The sequence below is a fragment of the Rutilus rutilus genome, assembly GCF_951802725.1.
Source record: "Rutilus rutilus genome assembly, chromosome: 15".
In the NCBI taxonomy this organism is placed as follows: Eukaryota; Metazoa; Chordata; class Actinopteri; order Cypriniformes; family Leuciscidae; genus Rutilus; species Rutilus rutilus.
The window spans coordinates 2,588,774-2,611,617 of NC_140220.1; the positions used below are offsets into that span (position 1 = coordinate 2,588,774).

General features: G+C 39.2%; 1 protein-coding gene across 1 annotated transcript; it reads left to right on the forward strand.

The window, feature by feature from the left end:
* The first annotated feature begins 686 nt into the window (after positions 1 to 686).
* Positions 687 to 17,157, forward strand: LOC311304621 (GDP-L-fucose synthase-like). Its single transcript, XM_084431757.1, has 10 exons — positions 687 to 796; positions 6,823 to 6,959; positions 9,961 to 10,075; positions 10,189 to 10,317; positions 12,870 to 12,943; positions 13,202 to 13,335; positions 13,768 to 13,899; positions 16,360 to 16,439; positions 16,667 to 16,766; positions 16,861 to 17,157. The coding sequence occupies exons 2-10, from the start codon at positions 6,823 to 6,825 to the stop codon at positions 16,914 to 16,916; spliced, it is 957 nt and encodes a 318-aa protein (XP_084287883.1). The 5' UTR covers positions 687 to 796; the 3' UTR covers positions 16,917 to 17,157.
* The last annotated feature ends 5,687 nt before the right edge of the window (positions 17,158 to 22,844 follow it).

Sequence of the window (22,844 nt, forward strand, 5' to 3'; positions counted from 1 at the left end):
TACTTAAAAGATGAATTATAAATACAATTCTTTATCAAGCGTTTTTAATAAATAGTATATATATGCATATTATGATCAAATATACTGTATATTTTGTATAAAGTGTATATTGCGAGACTAACCAACCCCCCGTCCAAAAAAACTTGGGGACCCCCATAAGACTCGACTCAATTCGCGCTCTGACTGCACTTGGATCCACATCTCGGTCTGCCTTCCTTGATTCCCCTGTTTCGTTACAAGAAGAAATTAGGACAAAAGTATTGTGATTTCCATATACTGTAGTTTAAAGTAAAATATACATATGAATTATTCATTTATTTATTTTACAGTACATTTATTTTACAGTCGGCTGTCATAGGAATAATTATATAAATAATTATTATATTATCGAAATAATTGTTTGGCATCCTAAAACACCAGCGTCAACGTAAGCTAATGTAGACGGAGACTCTATATCACAACTGAAAAGATGTTTGAGCCCTCTTTAATATCCAGGTACAAGTCAATGCTTTTTCTTTGTTCAGTTTGCACACTGTACATGGGTTGAAACTCTTATTTTTGAGGCTCAAAGTGCACCAGATTGATGCATTTAACATTAAAAACGTACAACATTTTCTTACGGGTGGGGGTTCATGGACAAACTACATTTTTGGGCGAAGCCCTGAATGTTCACAATGTCTGGCTCCGCCCCTGGTAGGTGTGTGTAGGTAGGCTACATAAACTAATAAGCTAGATACGTTTTTTAGTTTTTTTTTACCATTTCTTCAGAACTCACAGAGCGACAGCCAGAGAGCAGGTAATTTATTTGTTATTAAGAGAATTAATACACAACCCATCAGGGTTTGTTCGATTAGCAGTTGTTTAAGCTGTAGAAAAATGATTTATTTTTTTGAGTTTAAAAGAAGTTTTTCACATTCATTGTATTTTTGGACTGTATATTATGTTTTTTGGTCACATTGATACCTCAGCAGTAATGGGTAAACTTTACAAGGAGTGCGTCACGTGTATGTTCAATTCACTAATTTTGAATTAGTTTTGACTGTGATCAGTTTCTGTTTGACCAGTTTCACAGTGTGTAGCGCCGGCTGCACGGGTGATTCTCCAACTAGAAGAGTTTATGTAAAATTCACTCTCTTAAAACACTCTTAAAACAATCTTCCTAGCTTCATTAATTTGTCTTCTAACACAATATAACAGTGGGCAGTTTTAGAATTCCATGGATTATTATTATTTTTAACAGTTTTTCTGAAGAGTCATGTCATTTCCACCACTTTTCAATTTATGTATTTTATTACAATATAATATTGTAAAACTGTTATATAAGATTATGTATCTGTCAACAACATCAGTGGCTACCTAATCATGTAACAAAATAAATCTTAATACTTCATGAACTTAATGCATTTTCATTTAAAATTGCTAAATGCCACGGGTTGCCACGAGTTGGGATTTTTGCCTACAGCATCTCATTTTTGCTCAGGTCTATTTTTATTATAAGTCACTCACACATATATTTTAAGTAATGAACTATTACTACTTATTTTAAAATACATTTAGATCCACATCATTGGTTATTCTTATTTTTTTTTCTTAAAAACTGTAGTGGTGGAAATGACGGTTTCTGGTGGAAAGATTGTTTCTGTTTATTTTTACTTAAATTGCCAGTCCAAAATATTTTTAACCATGTATTTTATTATTTAACATAGGCTATATGAGTTGAACAGTATACCTAATAGTTTTAAAAATAATGATTACAAATGATATGCAAATTATATAAACCTGCTCAAAACATTCATATAAATATAGATAAATAAAAATACATTTAGAGTGTACTGGAATGGTGATATATAAAGTTCTCAGTCCAAAAGCACAAATATGTCATGAGAACATGCATGGGCGTCAGTTTGGTTTGAGATGTGCTGGGGACAGAGACGCATTCGGAAGTGCATTTTCAGAAGTGCTGGGTACAATGACGCATTCATTTTTTTTCCTCTCTTTCGCGCAGGTTATGTTTTGAAAGACGATGTCCTGTAGCTCAGGCACGGTCCCACTTTTCAACAGGCCCACCCAAAACTAAAAAAAAAAAAAAAACTTTTACTATATTCTAATTTTGTCAATAATTATAAAAAAAAATCGCCAATAAGCTCATAATTTGTGCTAAAATAGTGTTTAGTTTAAAAAAAAAAACATTTTAAAAAGCTGGTTATATTTTGATGTTTCTGCGCAAGTTCAGCAGACAGTGAGGTTCGGGTTTGTTCCGATCAGAGCTCGTGAGTGGAGAGCGCATTTCTGAATATTCCGCACCGCTCGTTCATTCCGCAGGGTCGCTCGCTCAACACAGATGTCCTGTTGCCTGGTTCGAAAATATGTGGAATAAGGGCTGCTTCCGACTAAAAGTTTTTTTTCCTAGTCGACTAGTAGGCTAGTTGTTCATTTAAGTCATTCGTGGACAAATCGCCCTTTTATATTAATTTAATTACAATAGCCTGCCCTACAGGATAATGAGCTTACGTAGGCCTAATATAGCCGCACTCAAGCGCACGATCGCACGCATAAAGCTTGCCACAAAGAACAGGTAAAAGTAATGATTATGAATGCGTCTAAATGTGTCTAAATACGCTGTGAATGTGAATGTGCATTATACGCTGAGTTTCGGTTCATTTATGAGACGAACTCCAGCTTCACTCGCCGGCGCCTCCATGTCGTGATTCTACTATATTTACTTCTTATTTATTAAATCATGAAACATTGATTAAAATTAAGATATAATTAATACAAAACGAAATTCACTTTAAAGAAAGGCAGCTGTTCTGTTTGAGGTCTCTGTGAAAGTTTTAAAGCAGTCTTTTAGTGCCGCTTTCAGAGCGCTCATGTCCGTAACCGAGAACTGACACGTAGTTTTTTCCCTCATAAATGCGAACACGGAAAATATGAATATTATAATGTTTTTTTGTTGGGTCAGACAATGATTACCAAATTTCTCTCTCATATTTCTCCTCACAACCACTGAAAACGGTCAAAAAAGTCGAACCAAAAGTCAAATTAATATAGACGGAAGTTAAAAGTGGTGGGTACAAAATGACTCATGACGAAATGTGGTGGGTACGCGTGGACTTATTATGTTGTTTACTCGTAATAAACATAAATACATTATTTTCATATTTGTTGTACATAATTCAACCAAACTACAGCCAAGGTGGAAATGACGCTGAAAAAAATATTCTGTATAAAAGCTTGACTTACCTTGATTTATTTTCTTGTGCTGAAGAGCACATGTGCCTGAAGTTTCATCTAAAACTAATATGTCCTTTTCACTATTGTTTCCATGATTACCAATCAATTGAGTAAAGTAAATAAAATATTTAAGGTGGATCTATTAAAGTGGATTTTGTTGAGGGAGGTGGAAATGACGGAAAACCTGGGGACAGACGTATTTCATTCCAAAAATAGTTTAAAATTATGATATACATATGGAATTTCGATGGTATGATATTATTTTATTTGTCCTTAAGACAAACATGTTAAAAATATTTTTAAATCGATCCTTTAATATAATTTTCTAAAATTCAAAGAGGGCCAGTCTGGGTTGGGGACAAGCATAAAACTGCAAAATCTGCTAATAAACAGCCATGCAAAAGCATTTTTAAAAGAAAAAAGGGGCAAGATTTGGTGGTTACTATGATGTTGGAGTATGAACTTCATAATGACAGTTTATTTGTGCACTTGTTTGTTTGTTTGTTTATTTATTTACAAAAAAAAAAGGCCAGGGACAACAAAAGTGCCTGTAGTGCTGCTGGCGTGTCCGTTTATTTCGGCTCGCATGTTAACAGGTTAGAGCTTGCACACTGCCTGTGAGTTATGGAAAGCCTTTAGGGCCAAAAATGCGTGAATTTTAACGCGTATTTGACGCGTATTTAACGTGCATTTCACGCGTTAAATACGCGTCAAATACGTGTTGTTTACGCGTGACAAATTAGCGCGTTAATTACGCGTATTCGACGCGTATTTCACGCGTGAAATACACATAAAATATGCGTGAAATACGCGTTAAAAATCAGATTGAACGGGTCAGTATCATTGGCTGCTGAAGACTTGGGTCTAACCATTTCTGTGAGCTTAGGGGGGTGTACCGTTCATAGACTAGACTACCACCATTTAACATGCTATAGATCAGCTTATTCAGCCTATTTATTTTGTCCTTTTTTTGAATAAACTATAGAAATAATATATTTAAATTGCAGTTTTATGAAAATTTTGATAAAAATAAAATTGCCCTTATAATCGCACGTAATATTAAAATTGCTCAGCCTTCATAATTAATTAGTATTTTGACTGAAAATATTTTTATACAAAGCGGTGGGGTAAAACGCCCCCCCCCCAAGGTGGGGGTAAAATGCCCCCTTTCTTACCAACCAGTTTGCTTCATAGATCAACAGCAAAATGAACAGACTATAGTTTTTAATCTCTGAAAGTAAAAGGCAAGTAATGTATCAACATGTGTATATATATATATATTAATATTTATTTCAGGAATGTCCAAAATAGCCAAATTGAACTACCTTCCATCAGTGAGCTAACTGTGCTAGCTAGCTAATGCTCACTTGAGGTATTTTTTTCATGTTTTGTTCAAATATTTTGATTTTACCACCTAGTTATACTGCATTAAGTGTAAAACAAAGGATTTGATAGACAGAAATATGTTACTATAGTAATTATGATGGAGAGAAACTATGGCCCCTGGGGGGCATTTTACCCCACAAGCTATGACTTTAAAAAAAAGTTTAATTTGTAAAAGTTAATCATATTCCTTATAAATAACATATATATATATATATATATATATATATATATATATATATATATATATATATATATATATATATATATATATAATAAAAAAAATTAAAGGTTCAAATGTTCACTTATATCTTACCTTGATGCGATTTTGTAGCTATAGTGTATTCAATTTTACTATGTACACAAATTAACCATGGTGAACATATAGGTTTTCAACCCTGTTTGAATATAAAACCGAATATTGAATATTACTCCCGCTCGTCATCGGCAGCTGTCACAGTTGCCAGGCGACAAGAATAATTCCTCCGTAGGCTAGACCGGTCCGAGCGCTTCAGATGCGCCATTTCATATGGGACGCAGCTGTAGTTTAAAGAAATATACTTTCTGAAAAAAATAATCTCAGTGACATGGCGGCCGTCGATTGACAACTTAGTGGATAGTGGAAATATGCACTCAAACACTCCGGAGAGCATCCCAGATGATGTCCACCGGCAGAGAGGCCTTACCAGGGTCTCTATTGTGGAGCCCATCCCGGTCCAGCGGCACCACCAGGGTCTCCCTGCTCAGCTCAATAAAAGTCTACATATTTTTTTCTTATTTTATGTACTGTAAATTTAAATGTTTATGTTGATTTTGATATGTTTAATGTATGTTGTAAATAGTTGGAAAAAGTACTTTTACCTAGCCTATAGAACAAATGATTTTCCTTTGCCAATTTTATTTAAATCATTTGTTTCATGTAGAAATTATGACTGTCATTACAAAAATAAACAATGTCCAGAACAATTCATTCTCTTTTATTTACACATTTAAAGTTGTAAAAGATAAAGTCCTTTCCCAGGACACCTGCAATCCTTAAGGCAGAGCAAATTAACAATGGCTTGTTAACAACAACAACACAATACATTTCAGCAAAGACATGTGTATTAACTTTCTTACTTTATATATATATATATTTTTTTTTTGAAGTTGTCCCTTTTTTTTTTCTTTTTTTTTTTTTGCCTGTATGGGTGATACCTTCCAGCAGATCCATTTTCTCCAGAATTGCTCTAAAAAAGCAGAAAAGGAGTACTTATGAAAAATATTTACACAGGGGTGCAATCTTAACATCAGTGCATTGTTAACACTGCAAAATATGACACATCAGGACATGCATACAAAATACTTCAGAAAACATATTTCTGGATACTCAAATTTGGTTAAAACCTTTGTAGACATAGCTTGCATGACAGCACTACAAAAACACATAAAAGTGAAACCCCATTGCCTTATCTACTGCTTTTCTTATTGTTGTGGGCTCTATATTGTGAGTGATTTTTCTTAGAATACACAAGTGAGACAGACTAGTGCAAATATTACAAATTGGTTGTTGTCTTACCTCCAAGCCATGCTGGCGGAGTTTTTCGTCCCCGTAAATAAATGGTCATTTTCAGACCGCAATTTAATAAATTGAGCCGTCTGCTCCTTGAAACAATTATTAAACTAATATTAGCACAAGTTTTGCCTGTTTTAACTGTGGTTTCGCTAGCTATTTGAGTAAATGAAAACATAATACTTACATTTAAATGTGAATTTGCCGTCCACCACCGAACTCTCGGCCGCCATTTTAAAAAAAAATAAAAATGCTGTTGTCACCGGCGCGCAATGCCTTATGGGGTAGGATAGGCCGCTAAGGATCCATTTATGTATCCTTCCTTTCACGGGGAAACGAAGGGTGCTGCTGAAAGAGAATTACTACAACTACAGATGTGGTTGTTTCTGCTCTTTTTCTACTTTAGTACCCCACTATTGGTCAACCATCACTTGTAGTCTTTGTCTTGGTCATTATCTCTGAACACACTTAGAAGACTTCATAGATGTGTTAACATAGATACTGCATGAGTTTGGTTTTGGTCTTGCTGGAATTTTTCTTCAAATACTTGATAATAGATACTTGATTATTTACAGTAGTTCCTGTTTTTACACATTAGTTAACCCTTGAAGTGTTCTTCAATCCTTATCTCTCTCTCTCTCTCTCTCTTTCAGATGGACGGGCCGATGCGTGTGCTGGTGACGGGTGGCAGTGGACTGGTGGGACGAGCCATAGAGCGTGTGGTGAAAGAGGGTGAAGCGAGAGAAGGAGAAGAATGGATATTCCTCTCATCCAAAGATGCCAATCTCATGTAAGAGATCCTGAACAAACACTCATGAGACGTCACACCAGTTAAACAACACAATCATATCATATATTATGACATACTTTCTCAGTTGGGGGGCCAGATTTCCTCTGACCAACGAACGAACAGAGTATGATTATGATTCAGGCAGCATTACAGGCAGTGGTGTAGTCTAGTTTTTTTGTAGTGAGTATACTGTGATCCTGATCGTGAAGTGAATTCTCTCATAGCAGCTCTGCGATGAAGTGCACATGTGTAGCCTACATCATGTCTCAATACACTAAAACGCTGAAAACACCACGAGCGTCACGCGTGCTTCAGTGTGTGTGTGTGTGTGTGTGTGTGTGTGTGTGTGTGTGTGTGTGTGTAGTGAAGCACACATTGAGCGCTCATTCCCAGAGATGCGTAGAACAATTGCAGTCTCTTTGAACTTTAATATTCACAGACACTAGTCCCTATCGAGATTTGATTCATTGTACGGCCCTACTTTTGATTTATTGATTCAAAATGGCCAAGTTCCATTTGTGACTGGATTCCGCGATTCGATCCGTGTCACTTCGCAAACACAGATGGGGTGAATTTATGAATGAAAGTGTGAAAGTTCTGACACAAAACGAAGTTGTTACATATCCTCACGCTTTTTTAAGTGGGTATACGGAAATCCTTGGCCTTTCCTTGTGGGTATACGGCGTATATCTGCATATCACGTAGACTAGACCACTGATTACAGGTCAGAAGTCAGATTGTGGACCGGGAACATTCAAATATTTAATCCAGTTCCATTTGCTTGAAGATCAGATTCATCCCTCCAGTATGGAGACGAAGTTGGTCATAGGTCTGTACAGAGGACTTGGTTCTTGTGGTCTTTGTTGAGGATCTGTGCCGATGGCTGTCGTGTCGACGAGATCTTCAAAGGGGATTGTCATACGGTCTCTGCTGACATTCAGGGCTGCGTTGTTGTCATATCTAGGCACAGGTCCACCATCTGGTCTGGATACGGCCCGGATATGGATGACTAAGGTAACCTCAGGATGAACAGGGAGACTAAGGCTCAATCCCAATTCACCCCTTGCCCCTACTTGGCCCTACCCCTCCGTTTTGCACGTTCCCGTGAAGGGGTAGGGTTGTCTCGATTCTCTTTTGGTTGGAGGGGTAGGGGTAGGGGGAAGGGCCAGATAGCCCTTGAAACAAAGATTTTTCGGGACCACACTTCAAACGAAGGGGTATGAGAAATGTACCTGCATACACCGGCTACAGAGGCAACATGACTTCCAATAATAATTTTCTTTATGTCACATTCAATCTTGTGTTCATATTTACGGTCATGTTCTTCAAAGAAATGTTTGCAAAAAAATCGCTGAAGTTCGTTAACGATAGTGCTGCAACATATTTTCATGTCTGATAACTGGTGAATGTAATTGCGGCAGGGAATTGGCTTATCTTTTACCGTACGTCTGCTATGAACGCATGATTGTGATTATATGTGAACACGATATAAACGAACAGTGCTTACACAGTTTTGTGCTTTTTGCAACATGATCAACCAGTCTTGTATGTTCTTTATCAAACAGGGACACCTGAGGAAACCCGAAGGGTCATTCGTTTTCGCGCTGACAACGAGCAACGTTTCCTGAAGGCCAAAAATACTTAGGCGTCGAAAATATCGTCATCTCCGCTGTTTTCTGCGAACTTCAGAAGAAAAATGCAAAAAAATAGCTGTAACCCACGCAATTGAGATGACTACAGCTGACGACGGCATCTTGGAAGTTTGTGATAAACATTGGCGCATCTCCTGTGACGTAGGCGCTAGCGACGACGTATAATGACGTGTAACGGTGTAGTAGTGGTGTCCCATTTCTTAGGGGAATATTTTCACCCCTACGCCTTGCCACTCTGTTTCAAGGGGTAAGGGGTAGGCGAAGGGTTAGGCGAAGGGGTATAAAATAGAATTGGGATTGGGCCTAATATTAGCGTAGATGCCATTCTTCTTACGACGTAACAAGTACATCGGGTGTTGTAGTAAGTGTTCCTAGTTCCGGTTGACCTGATTTATGCAGTCTAACAATCATTTAACTGATTTGAGTAACGGAAATTGATAATGTGTTATGTGTAAGCCAGGTTAAAAAGATGTGTTTAGTCTAGATTTAAACTGGCAGAGTGTGTCTGCTTCCTGAACGAAGTTAGGAAGACTGTTCCAGAGTTTAGGTGCTAAATAGGAGAAGGATCTACCGCACGCAGTCGATTTTGATATTCTAGCTATTATTATCAACTGGACAGAATTTTGAGATCACAATAGACGTGAAGGACTATAATGCGTTAAGAGCTCGTGCTAGTACTAGGGAGATAAACCATTTAGTGCTTTGTAAGTAATCAGCAAGATTTTAAAATGTGTAAGATGTTTAATAGGGAGCCAATGCAGTGTTGACAGAACCGGGCTGCTGCGTTTTGGACCAGCTGGAGTTTGTTTATTAAGCGTGCAGGGCAACCACCCAGTAATCCAATATTCTAGCCTTGAGCTTATGAAATAACTTTTCTGCAATTGTATTTGAGAGTTTATGTCATAATTTAGATACATTTTTAGGATGGAAAAATGCTGTTTTACAGGTGCTAGAAATGTGACTTTCAAATGAAAGATTGGTATCAGAGCACACCCAGAACTCTTTAACACCCGTGCTTTACTTTCTCGTTTGTCTTTTACATTCTTAATTACTCTTTTCGTGTAAAAACTTGAAGCAGTCTTGCACTGCGCGGATAGCTATATTAACAACCTAGCATAATCTTTATCGGTACACAATTCATATCGTCATATCACACATCCCTACACATGAAACTTGAGTTAGCCACGCCCATGGTTATTTATATATTGTGGTATTCACGAAATAGAAAAATTGCCATTCTGCCAGTGTATAAATTAATTTATGTTTCTCTGGATTTTAGAAAGCTTTTATTTGATTGCTTATTGTCTATTTGTATTGCATGATAACTGTATTTACATGTGCTGTTTCAGGAGTCCTGAAGAGACAAGATCAGTTTTCCAGAAACATCGTCCGACACACGTCATTCATTTGGCCGCCATGGTGGGCGGGCTCTACAAAAATATGAGACAGAACCTGGACTTCTGGGTAATTATTTATAATTATTATTAAATACCATTGGAAATATGTAATAAAAGCATGGCAATATCACTGTTGAATAAGTGAACTGTACATTGACTGTATTTGTTTCTTGTTTTCAGAGGAATAATGTATTTGTCAATGACAACGTGCTGCAGACGGCTCATGAGCTTGGGGTGGTGAAGGTCGTTTCTTGCCTGTCCACGTGTATATTCCCAGATAAAACCACCTACCCAATAGATGAGACCATGGTAAACTCTCTCACACACACACACACTCTCTTTGAATAAACGTTACGAAAGTCACTGCCACCCTTTAAGGGGGACCTATTAAGCAAAATTCACTTTGAACATATATGTGTGTCAGCAGTGTGTACACAACCACCCTATAATGGTAAAAATCCACCCTCTCCTTTAATCCCCATAAATCATAAGCAGTGTCTCAAAACAATCCGTTTGCAGATTCTACCTTTTGTGATGTCACAAAATTCCTAGGCCCCACCCACAACTGCCCTATTAGCATAGACCCGCCCACAGTGGGCTGTACACAATCCATCATTTTCTACACGCTGGAGCAGCTGTAGTGATACAAAAAATGTCTCTGTTTCCTATTAAGAAAGCCAGGTTTGTTGTTGTTGGATGTAAGACTGAGCATTTACTCCCGGCAACTGAGCCACTGAAGACGCAGTGGATTAAAATTTGTTTATGATGGGAATGTGCCCCTCAAGTTACCTAAAATCGTTCATGTCTGCGCTAATCATTTGACACCAGACTGCTTTGTAAGCAAGGGTCAATACAAAGCAGGTTTAGCTAAAAAGTTGTTTGGGATGTTGGTTGCCAGACAGACTCTTCAGAGCTGCATAGTGTTGTTAATAATAGTGTTCTTTGTAGAATCTATTATTCTCAAAGTTGTCGCTACTGCCAGAGTCTCTCTAACATCTGTGTCCAACTCAGGGTCATACATATAAGGCTGAACACCTGTATTTACGTTGTCAGTCATATTGCTTCTCCTGATTTGTTATCGCCGTAGGATCGGCACGAGCTGTTAAAGCCACTCCCTCTTCTGGAAAGGGGGCGGAGAGCAGCAGGTCATTTGCATTTAAAGAGACACACACGAAAACGGCGTGTTTTTGCTCTCACCCAAAGAGGAATTATAATCTATTATCAGTATTTTGAGCTGAAATTTACATTCTGGGGACACCAGAGACTTATATTACATCTTGTGAAAAGGGCCATAATAGTTACTTTTAAAAAAAGGTTAATATGTACCATTTAGATACCAATATGTAATTGTTTTGTACCAATATGTAGCCTACCTTTGAGGTACTAACTCACTCTTTAGGTACAAAGGTATACCTTTTGAAAGGGTACCAAGATAGCTTTTGCACCTTTTTCAGAATGCAACTTTCATGTCATTCAATGACATGATTCATTGTCATATGAAAACATAGCCTACTGTAACTCAGACTTCCTCTGCTGAATCATTAGGATCCAGTGGGTCAAGTTCAGTAGCGGCTCCTAACTGTAAATTTAGGTAGGGCAGATTCTGGGTCTTTGCGGCAGTTTATGAGCTTTATAACATTTTGTGAACATCTTATAAGCTTTATAAGACACACTTTTGGCAGAAGTCTAACGTCTTTGTGTTATTCAGCCTGCGGGTGGTGCTCTAATGTGGATTGTCAGGTCTTAAGTACAGATGACACACTCGTAGAATGCTATCTTAGTATTGCTTTAAGTGCCCATATTATGCTATATTTTAAAGGCTCCTAATGTTGTTTTGGAGGTCTCCTACAACAGATTTACATGCATCAAAAGTCAAAAAACAGTTTCATTTTCTCATAATATACATTGTACATCACCACATTTTTCAATGATTCTCAAATGACTCCAATGAATCAGTCTCTCTAAATCCATCCTTTCCAAAAGCTGCCCTGCTCTGATTGGCCAGACGGCCCAGTCTGGTGTGATTGGTCTATCATGTACAGCTCCTATAGGAAGCTACACGCCCATTACCATAACTAGGCTTCCTTATGCTCAGCGATTGAGCTGTAAAGACAGTAACAATGACGTCGATTTTTACCATATGAATCCGAGCGCAAGTCCGGTGATGAAACATTACACAAATTCATTACATGAAGTACCCGTAACTGATCTACACAGGTGGAGCTGGGGAAGGTGTAGGGTTTCTGAAAGAGCGCTGCACTGCTGAGGCAAACACTAACCAAGTATTTGAAGTTTGAACAGCGAGCTCATTGGCTACTGATACAGCAGGAACCAATCAGCTGTGCCATATGGATAATGATGTGATTGCAAGAGTTTGAGTTAAGGACGTATTAGCCTGCACCATCTAGAGTTTCATTACAGAACTTTGTATTTCTATTCTCAGAACAAACATAAAACAAACACAACAGAGCTATATAAAGGCTATTAACATTAGCACGTTTAAACTTTCATTCATTTGATTTGAAGAACAGACATGCCAACTAGTTACTGACCTGATGCAGAATATTCACATAACTGAAGCGGATTGATATAGTCTTGGTCTGGAGCTTCAGACTGCCCCAAATTCCCCAATGGCTCTCAATTAGAGCGCACTGCAGTTCCATTTTTCACCACAGATTTACATTGGAAAACTGTGGGGCGCTGTAGAGCTATAGGGAGGGTTCCAAGTTTATTATCTACAAGATCATCCACTCGAATTGTGTTATGATTTGAGGGAGATGATGATTAGACACTTTTTGTTTGGTATTGTCCAATATTTTTTGTCATCTATACAGATGTGTTTCTCTCTCGCTCTGTTTCAGATCCACAACGGTCCGCCACATGAGTCTAATTTCGGTTATGCCTACGCCAAACGCATGATTGATGTCCACAACAGGTCAGTGTCAAAGTTCACTGGTTATGAGATTTTCTTGGGTATATCACATGAAAGCATGTCTGTCGCATTTTGAAAAAAAAGTCTTTTCGATGTATATAATGAATTATTTTTATGAAAGTGATGAGAATTTGTGATGAATGTGTGATTGTCATGAAAATAATGTCACAGTAAATGCATCATTATTTGATTTGGGGTTGAAATGGTTGTTAATAGCTTTCATAAATGAAAGAAACAAATCATTGTGTGTGTGTCCATTAGGTCGTGTTTTGAAAAGTACGGTCGGAGATACACTGCCGTCATCCCCACCAATGTTTTTGGACCACATGACAACTTCAACATTGAGGACGGTCACGTGCTTCCAGGATTGATCCACAAGACATACCTGGCAAAGAGTGAGACGCGTTTAACTTTCTGGAAGGATCCAGACCATAGTAAAATGAAGCCAAAATATCCCAGAAATGGCTTTTGACATTGAGCGCTGATACATCATTTGAAGCCTGAGTCTGAGCTGTAGTGATCCTGAGATGGAGCACAGCTGTCAATCATGACTCACACCTGTTTTTATAGCATCAAATAACTAACTAAAACCAAACTTATTGGAAAAACAAACACTTGAGCATATGCCAGTGTGATGAGAAGTACCCAAAATTACAGAAATCATCTTTAAGGTATAATTTATTTATTTATTTGGCTCGCGTCCCATTCGGACTGACGCAAAATGTTTTGGCTTCACTTTTTTGTGTGACACACTTGATCAAAAGCCTCATTCAAGCAGAGTTCTGTTCACATGTTAAACGTGTTGCGTGTGTTTGTGTGTTTTGTAGTGGAAGGTAAACCTCTGCAGGTCTGGGGTTCAGGTCTTCCTCTACGGCAGTTCATCTACTCTCTGGATCTGGCTCGTCTGTTTCTGTGGGTTTTGAGGGATTATGACGAGGTGGAGCCCATCATTCTGTCAGGTACTCGACCCGTGTCAAATTTAGTGAGTTAGTTCACTCAAGAATGAATATTCTTCCATTAATTACCCGCTCTCATGTCGTTCCAAACCCGTAAGACTTTCGTTCATCTTCGGAACATAAATGAAGATATTTTTGATGAAATCTGAGAGGTTTCTGTCCCTCCATTGACAGCTACGCAACTACCACTTTGATGCTGCAAAAAGTTCATAAAGAGATCATAAAACTAATCCGGATGAATTGAGCGGTTGACTCCAACATTTTCTGAAGAGACACACTCACTTTATATGATGAACAGATTGAATTTAGGCTTTTATTCTCATATAAACATCCATCAACTCGAAACATCAGTTATGGTTAACGGAAGCTCAAGCATGTTCGTTTTCGCTTGACGTGCGAGAACCAATGAGGATCATTCTGATGTTACGCAGCACGTTTGAGCTTCAGCAAGAACCAATGAGGCTCATTCTCGTGTTACGCAGCACGTTTGAGCTTCAGCAAGAACCAATGAGGATCATTCTCGTGTTACGCAGCACGTTTAAGCTTCAGCAAGAACCAATGAGGATCATTCTCGTGTTACGCAGCACGTTTAAGCTTCAGCAAGAACCAATGAGGATCATTCTGATGTTACGCAGCACGTTTGAGCTTCAGCAAGAACCAATGAGGCTCATTCTCGTGTTACGCAGCACGTTTAAGCTTCAGCAAGAACCAATGAGGATCATTCTCGTGTTACGCAGCACGTTTAAACTTCAGCAAGAACCAATGAGGCTCATTCTCGTGTTACGCAGCACGTTTGAGCTTCAGCAAGAACCAATGAGGATCATTCTCGTGTTACGCATCACGTTTGAGCTTCAGCAAGAACCAATGAGGATCATTCTCGTGTTACGCAGCACGTTTGAGCTTCAGCAAGAACCAATGAGGCTCATTCTCGTGTTACGCAGCACGTTTGAGCTTCAGCAAGAACCAATGAGGATCATTCTCGTGTTACGCAGCACGTTTGAGCTTCAGCAAGAACCAATGAGGATCATTCTCGTGTTACGCAGCACGTTTAAGCTTCAGCAAGAACCAATGAGGATCATTCTCGTGTTACGCAGCACGTTTAAGCTTCAGCAAGAACCAATGAGGATCATTCTCGTGTTACGCAGCACGTTTAAGCTTCAGCAAGAACCAATGAGGATCATTCTCGTGTTACGCAGCACGTTTGAGCTTCAGCAAGAACCAATGAGGCTCATTCTCGTGTTACGCAGCACGTTTAAGCTTCAGCAAGAACCAATGAGGATCATTCTCGTGTTACGCAGCACGTTTAAGCTTCAGCAAGAACCAATGAGGATCATTCTCGTGTTACGCAGCACGTTTAAGCTTCAGCAAGAACCAATGAGGATCATTCTGATGTTACGCAGCACGTTTGAGCTTCTGCAAGAACCAATGAGGTTCGTTCTCGTGTTACGCAGCACGTTTGAGCTTCAGCGAGAACCAATGAGGATCATTCTCATGTTACGCAGCACGTTTAAGCTTCAGCAAGAACCAATGAGGATCATTCTCGTGTTACGCAGCACGTTTGAGCTTCAGCGAGAACCAATGAGGATCATTCTCATGTTACGCAGCACGTTTGAGCTTCAGCAAGAACCAATGAGGATTATTCTCGTGTTACGCATCACGTTTGAGCTTCAGCAAGAACCAATGAGGATCATTCTCGTGTTACGCATCACGTTTGAGCTTCAGCGAGAACCAATGAGGTTCATTCTCGTGTTACGCAGCACGTTTGAGCTTCAGCAAGAACCAATGAGGATCATTCTCGTGTTACGCAGCACGTTTGAGCTTCAGCAAGAACCAATGAGGATCATTCTCGTGTTACGCAGCACGTTTAAGCTTCAGCAAGAATCAATGAGGATCATTCTCGTGTTACGCAGCACGTTTGAGCTTCAGCAAGAGGTTTGTTCATAAAGCAGGTTTTGTTGAGCTTCAGTTTATGTTCGCTGATTAATGTTTATACGTGAATAAAAGCCTAAATTCAGTCTGTTCATCATATAATGCGATCGTGTCTCTCAGAAAATTTGGACTAAACCGCTCAATTCACACGGATTAATTTCACGATCTCTTTACCTTTTTGAAGCTGTCAGTGGAGGGACAGAAATCTCTCCGATTTCATCAAAAAGATTTCATTTATGTTCCGAAGATAAAGTCTTACGGGTTTGGATGAACTATCCTTTTAAGATTTAAAAAAAAAAATTAAACAAGATCTAAAGTAGTATAACAAAACTATTAATTATAATTCTTCATTTTAGGGATGGAAAACAGTAATCGTGATACGGCATAATGTGATTATTAAACTTCAAAAAGGCGAATAAATGTGAACTGATTAAACATGAAGGGAATTAACACAGAATGTCACATGAAGGAAATAAATCTGAATCTAAATTAATCTGAGATATCTAATGTGTTTATCTTTGTCTGTTTCTTTAGTCGGAGAGGAGGATGAGTTGTCCATAAAGGACGCTGCGAACGCTGTGGTTGAAGCAATGGGTTTCAAAGGTGACGTGATTGTATCCTTTCACACACAGTTACTCTTCTCAATGCTCAAAAATATTATTGTTTACAGAACATTAATCTTTGTTCTGTGGAACACAAAATAAGGTAATTTGCAGACTTTACAGATTTTTCTTGAACTGTTGAGCTTCAAAAAGCATTATAAAAGTAGTCCTTGAATGACAGAGTTTTCCTTTTGGCGTGAACTACCTTTTATCCAGAAACCTTAACTAACCGCTCTCAGTATGACACTAGTAAAGCAGACGGTCAATTCAAGAAAACCGCCAGTAACGCCAAACTACACAAATACCTGCCAGACTTCAAGTTCACACCGTTCAAAGCAGGTGATCAATCTTCACTTCTCGCTTCAGCAATTACTAAATGTTCTTCTATAGTAGTCAAAAGAACAGCCATTAAAAGTGCTTTTATTTTTTCCAGCCATCAAGGAGACGTGTGATTGGTTTGTGGCCAATTATGACATCGCCCGTAAATGAAGATCTTCACATCTCATTGGCTGTGGGGAGTTTGAACTTTTCAGTGCTGAAAAGTGGAAACCAATCATTGATCAAACTATTTCAGCATCCCTTAATAATCTTTATGAAGACAAATAATGCATTTTTAAAGGAGTCATAACCTAGTATTACATTGGATACCTACTGCTGTATTATAGTCTTTCAGGCCCTTCTAAAAAAGAAAAGTGGAAAAAAAAATAAACACAGACCTACTTTTACCCTTATTTCTGAAGGCATTATTGTCTCGCGAGATCAATGCGATGTTTTGGCTGTCGTGGACGCTCATTTTAATAATGCAAATGAGGGGCGCGTTGATTGGTTGAAGGAAGGAGGGGGGTTGACACGCAGGTAACTTCACCATCATTACAAACTGACATCATGGCGCAAGTGGTGAGTGAACCCGACCCGGCCGCGACCTACGGGATTCAACCCTACATGTTTGAGCCGGACTCTGAACCAGAGCTGGAAAGGGAAGATGTAGAGTTGTTGGATGGACGTCTACATCAAGATGTCTCTGAATGGTAAAGACAATCATTTTGACTGAGACATACATTAACATCGGTAACGAGCTAAAACGTTTGTTGCTATTTTCTCCCACATAGGTTTACCTTTTATTTAATGTCGATTACATTAACGGAGATGTAGTCTACTTATTTTATCAGCTAACAGTGGTTATTGAGATGAGACGTTTGCTATCATGTGCTGTTTTTGCCTTGTTTCACGTTATTTAGACATTCAATATTTTTCTTCTTTAGACAGGTAACGTGTTGTTTTTCTTTGTTTATTATTACTTGACTGTTTGTTTTATTTATCTATGTATCGTTATCTATTCTATAAAAAATCAATACAATGATATGTTGTCATAGTTATATAATATACAATAAAGCGCACACACATAACGATACGCCAGTTGAAAGGGTTGTTGGGACAGCGTCATTAAAAATGAATTTCATCCACTGGTCCCTGATAGTTTCGTCCGATTTTGGGAGATAAAACACATTTTCATGTTTTTTATGGCAATCAACCACAGAGCAAGTCCGGTGTGCACTCGGTTTCTCCATCTTTCTCGACTGAACTGAATATGAGGGGGAGAGGGGAAGGGCGGGCTTCCTGCTGCGGTGTCCATATATGGTATATCCTACTACCTCATGACGTCAAGAGGGAGCTGAAATCAAAATCTCGTATTTGAGTGGGCGTGCACGCGCGCTGGCTTATTTACCCTGAGGTAAACAAACGCTTCACTTTTAAATATCGGCTTCCCGGCCAGTGTATAATCGTTAGTCGATCATAACATACATTGATTCTCGTGGAAAAGTGAAAATTGCAGGTTTTGACTCCTTTAAAGTCACCATGAAATCAAAAGGGCTTTTAGTATGAATATGTTAATTAGCCTTACTAATGTCTATAACAGGGGTTGGGAACCTTTGTATCTAGAAGGTTAAACCTTTTTTTTTTTTTTTACTCCGTTACACCCAAGCTAAGGCTACTACACACAGTACATAAAAAGCACTATATTTTGACATAGTGCTGGTTTCTAGCACTCCCAAGACACCACAAAAATTGAGAAACGGGCATTATAAACAAATGTTTAACAAGAAGTTTATTGCACCCTACTTACATTAATGAGATTTCTGTTGCTGCATCATTTTGCTGAGTGCTTTGTAGTTGGGGTCGTAACTGGTGAGATTCAGCTTCATGCAGGCATTCAGGCTTTCATCCGTTAACCTTGAGCGCAGGTTGTTTTTGATGTTGTTGTTCAGATGTGAGAAGGACTGCTCGCATGTGTATGTTGAGCCAAACATCGTCAGCACAGCAACACTGACACGATGCATTGTGCTGAAAGTGGCTGGAAGTTCGTTCCAGGTTTTCAGGATGAGATTGTCTTCGTGTTGGGAGTTTTCTCATATCTGCCCACTTATGTTGCTTTGCTAGTTCTGCCCGCTGGCGAGCGAGGCTTTCCAGTTCGGAATTCAAAGTTACAAATTTTGACACCCACATATCCATGACACCTTCAGTTCAGCAGCTTCCAGCTCAAAATCTCCAATGGAGATGCCAGGGACGACACTCAAGTTTTGTGCGTCCACGGTGCACACATGTGGATGAGTTATCGCTTTGAACAAATCGGCATGTCTGCTAAAGTCCGCAAACCGTGATTTGAATGACATCAGTAAATCAGACGTGAAGGCTGCAAGCTGCCTGAGCAAACCTCGCTGAGCAATCCTCTCTGCATGCTCGCAATGTTTCAAAGTGCAGGAGACGGCCACTTTCAATGTCCCTGATAAGCAGCTCCAGCTTTGTTTCAAATGCAAACACTGCCTGTTGCAGGGACAAGATTGTGTTTCCAATGCCTTGCATTTTCACATTGAGGTGGTTCATATGACGTGTAATATCCACCAGGTATTGAAACTTCAGGAGCCACTCAATGTCAGTGAGCTCGGGATGAACACTTCCTTTCTTTTCCAGAAATGCCCTCACTTCATTTAAACAGGCGAGCGCTTTTCCCCTGGATAACCAACGCACATTGCTGTGCAGTAGCAGCCCTGGATAATCACTCCCCACTTCATCCAACAGGGCCTTAAACAGACATAGGCATGTCTTTGATTTTTATCCTTTTATCCTTGTTCGGGAGGTCGTTAAACAGTTCTTTAGCCACACTGAGCATGCAACCCTTAATGTAGTCTCCATCTGTAAATGGTTTCCCACTCCGCACAATCTCCAGAGCGCCAGCAAAGCTCGCAGAATTCAGATTCCCGCCTTTATTAGTCCATGATAGCAGCTGCTGCTGTCCGGTTTCCATTATCCGGCGAAGCTCAGCACAAGCTTTTTTCCTGCATTCCCCATTGGGATATTTTCCGGCGAATGCTGCATGGTGCGTCTCAAAATGTCTCTTTACATTTGATTTTTTGAGCGACGCAATACGTTCATTGCAAATGAGACACACTGCTGACCCCGACTTCTCCACAAATGCAAAGTGATCCGTCCATTCGGGCTGGAAAGAACGCCATGTTACTCTCGTTGATGATGATTTTTAATTTAGCTAGCTAGGTAACGTTAGTTGTTTAACTTGATCTGGACATGACGCAGGCCTAACCACGTCGTCCAATAAAAATTCAGCTCTCTGAAAGGTAGGCTAGCTACAGGCCAAAACGCCGCTGTCAATCATATTAAGCTGCGTGTCTCTTACCTAAATATTTTGCACATATTTTATTTAATTTTACACATTCATAATTATACATTTATCAAGTATGCTAATCGTTTTTTTCATCATGTTCAAGGGTGTATTTTCAGGCAACATTTGAAAATTGGAGAGCCATATAAAATCCAGAAAAGAGCCATAGGTTCCCGACCCCTGGTCTATAAGCTAGTGAGCTCCAAAACAATGACAAAATTCACATTCAGAAGATATAAGCATTCGAAACCAAGCATTCGAAGCATTCCTGCCAATAAGGATCAATGATTTTGATGACATCACTCTGCACGTCAGCTTTTCATCAGATTTCCTGTCCAATCAAATGCTCTAGAATCTGAAGCTCCGCCCCCTACATTATAAATTTATGATCCACAAACAACAGATTGTCCTGACAAAGTGAGAACGGCACCGTTTCAGGAGAAGCTTTTGTGTGTAGATGCTTTGTACTCTCTTAGTTTCTGGAAGCTGTTCTCCGTAGAATGTGCAGCGCACAGATAAACGTTGGGGTTATAATGTTCACGAACAGTGTTTCAAATAAATTTGAACCTTTCTTAAAGTTACACTGTGTCATTTTTTAAGTTGATTCTAAGCAAAAAACACTTTCTTTCAAAATGATATGTGCTCATTAATGTGTAATTACTTCTACCAACTAATCAAGTATTCTCGTAAGCGTAGAATCTGCCATTTAGAATACATACGAGCGAGTCGCTCGAATGGCGGCAGCCATGTTGCACCTCCATCTTGAAAATACATTAGCCAAAGAGGGACATACCTGGAAAATCAAGCTTCGCCTTTCGCGTTTTTACACTCAGTGGCACTGTGACGAATGCGAGGGGGAGATTACTCGCGACTGCCGGCAGATTTGAAATAATACGGCCACCGTAGGAGTTAAAACGCCCTCGGAATGGGAGGGGCTAGAAAGTAATATTCAGTTGGTAGTAGGGATGGGACTTTTTCTCGACAAAACGACCGACATTCGACACATGCTCCACTCGACAAAAAAAATGGAGTGTCGACATGTCGAGGGGGTGGGGCTTGTGGGATTTCCAAATTGCATTTTTTTTTTTTTTTTTGGCTTTTAATTTATTACATTTCCTCGGTTACTTTAACCTCGGTTCCCTGAGAGATAAGGGAACGAGTATTGCGTTGCAAACGCTATGAGAAAACTCCTTTTCTCTAGAAAAGAACGACCATGGTGTGTAAACAGAAGCAGCAGCGGAAATATGCACGATCCGCGAGTGCTGAAGACGTTCTGCACGGCTTTGATGGGTGCGCAGGAGGACACAAATGGGCGGCGACAGCTTCTTACAGTGGCGGGAGCTTTTTCCTCAGCGCCGTCAACAGAAAGAGCGTTAACTGTAGGTACGTACACACCGCCGCCGACTTGAGCTGCAAAGAAGCTCTGGCCTCCCTGTCAAGGACTCTTGTCAAAAAGTACGGGGAAGCTTGACCGCTCTGAATGGTGAGTGCAATTTCATATTTTGTTATGAACATTCACCCGCCAGTGTGGCGGATAGCCTTTTGAGATTTACTCGGAAAACAGAAAATCTACCCGCATTTGGCGCTTGTCGGGTGTTAATTGCGGACCCTGATGTAGAATATTTTCCACCCTCCGCATTGCTGCTGCTCTTTAAAAAAAAAAGAAAAAAAAGAAAAAAAAGGCTGACAATCCGACAAAAAGTCGACACATGGGCCTCGACAGTCGATTTCCCAAATCCCGTGTCGTTCCCATCCCTAGTTGGTAGTCATAAACAATTTCACCGCTAGATGGGAGAAAATCCTACACAGTGTAGCTTTAAGTTTGTCAGCCTCCGGAAGGCCAAACAAATGAGTTTTGGAAACGGGGTGGAAAAAACTGTCTCTTTGACAGCAATAACACTGTCTTCTCTAATGCAGCTCATCCAGGCCGCACACATTTTTTGCATATACCGTGGGCGGAGATTATTTAAATGAGTAACATTATGACTTCATAAAGCCTAGAAAAAACGTGTTGTAGTCCAAACGCGCCATTTGTTAACCTTGCAGATCTTTTTTTATGCTCAAACAGCAACATTACAGACTAGCTAAAGTTGAAAAAGTGAATAAGCATAATAGTACCCCTTTAAAATTGAATTAAGTGGTTAAGTTGATCGACAACACAGAAGTTACTCATGGAGGTTTTATTTACAAATGTGTATGAGAAGACATAAATGCCAAAAGTATGAGGATTATAATTATTAGTATGGGGATAATTAGACAGAAAACTGATGTCTACATTCACAAACAGCATCGCAGAGTTATACAGCTCTAGACCTGTAGTTAGAAGCAGAGTTTCTTGTTTGCATAACATTGTGGACTGAATAAATCCTTAATCTTGCGCAAAATATGCAAGCTGACTTTTAGTGCAATCTATAGCCTATATTTTATTTATAATACAAATGTAATTTATGTATTTTAGTTTGTTCAGAGATTTAAAGCGCAGTTTTTGAAGAGTGCGCATGTGTGAACGAGCTCTAGTGTAAGAACGAGCTTATGAATTAATCTGGAAATAAAGTTAAATAACTGAGAAAAATGAGAAATAGTCCTCAGATGCATGTCCGTACATTTATAGCAAAACATCTAGCATTAAATCGATCTCAAACAGATTCATTAAAATTAGTTATTACTTCACCACCTGCGTGACATCAATAACCAACGTGTTTCAACGACAATATGGTTTCGGGAAATACTAGTCATGACAT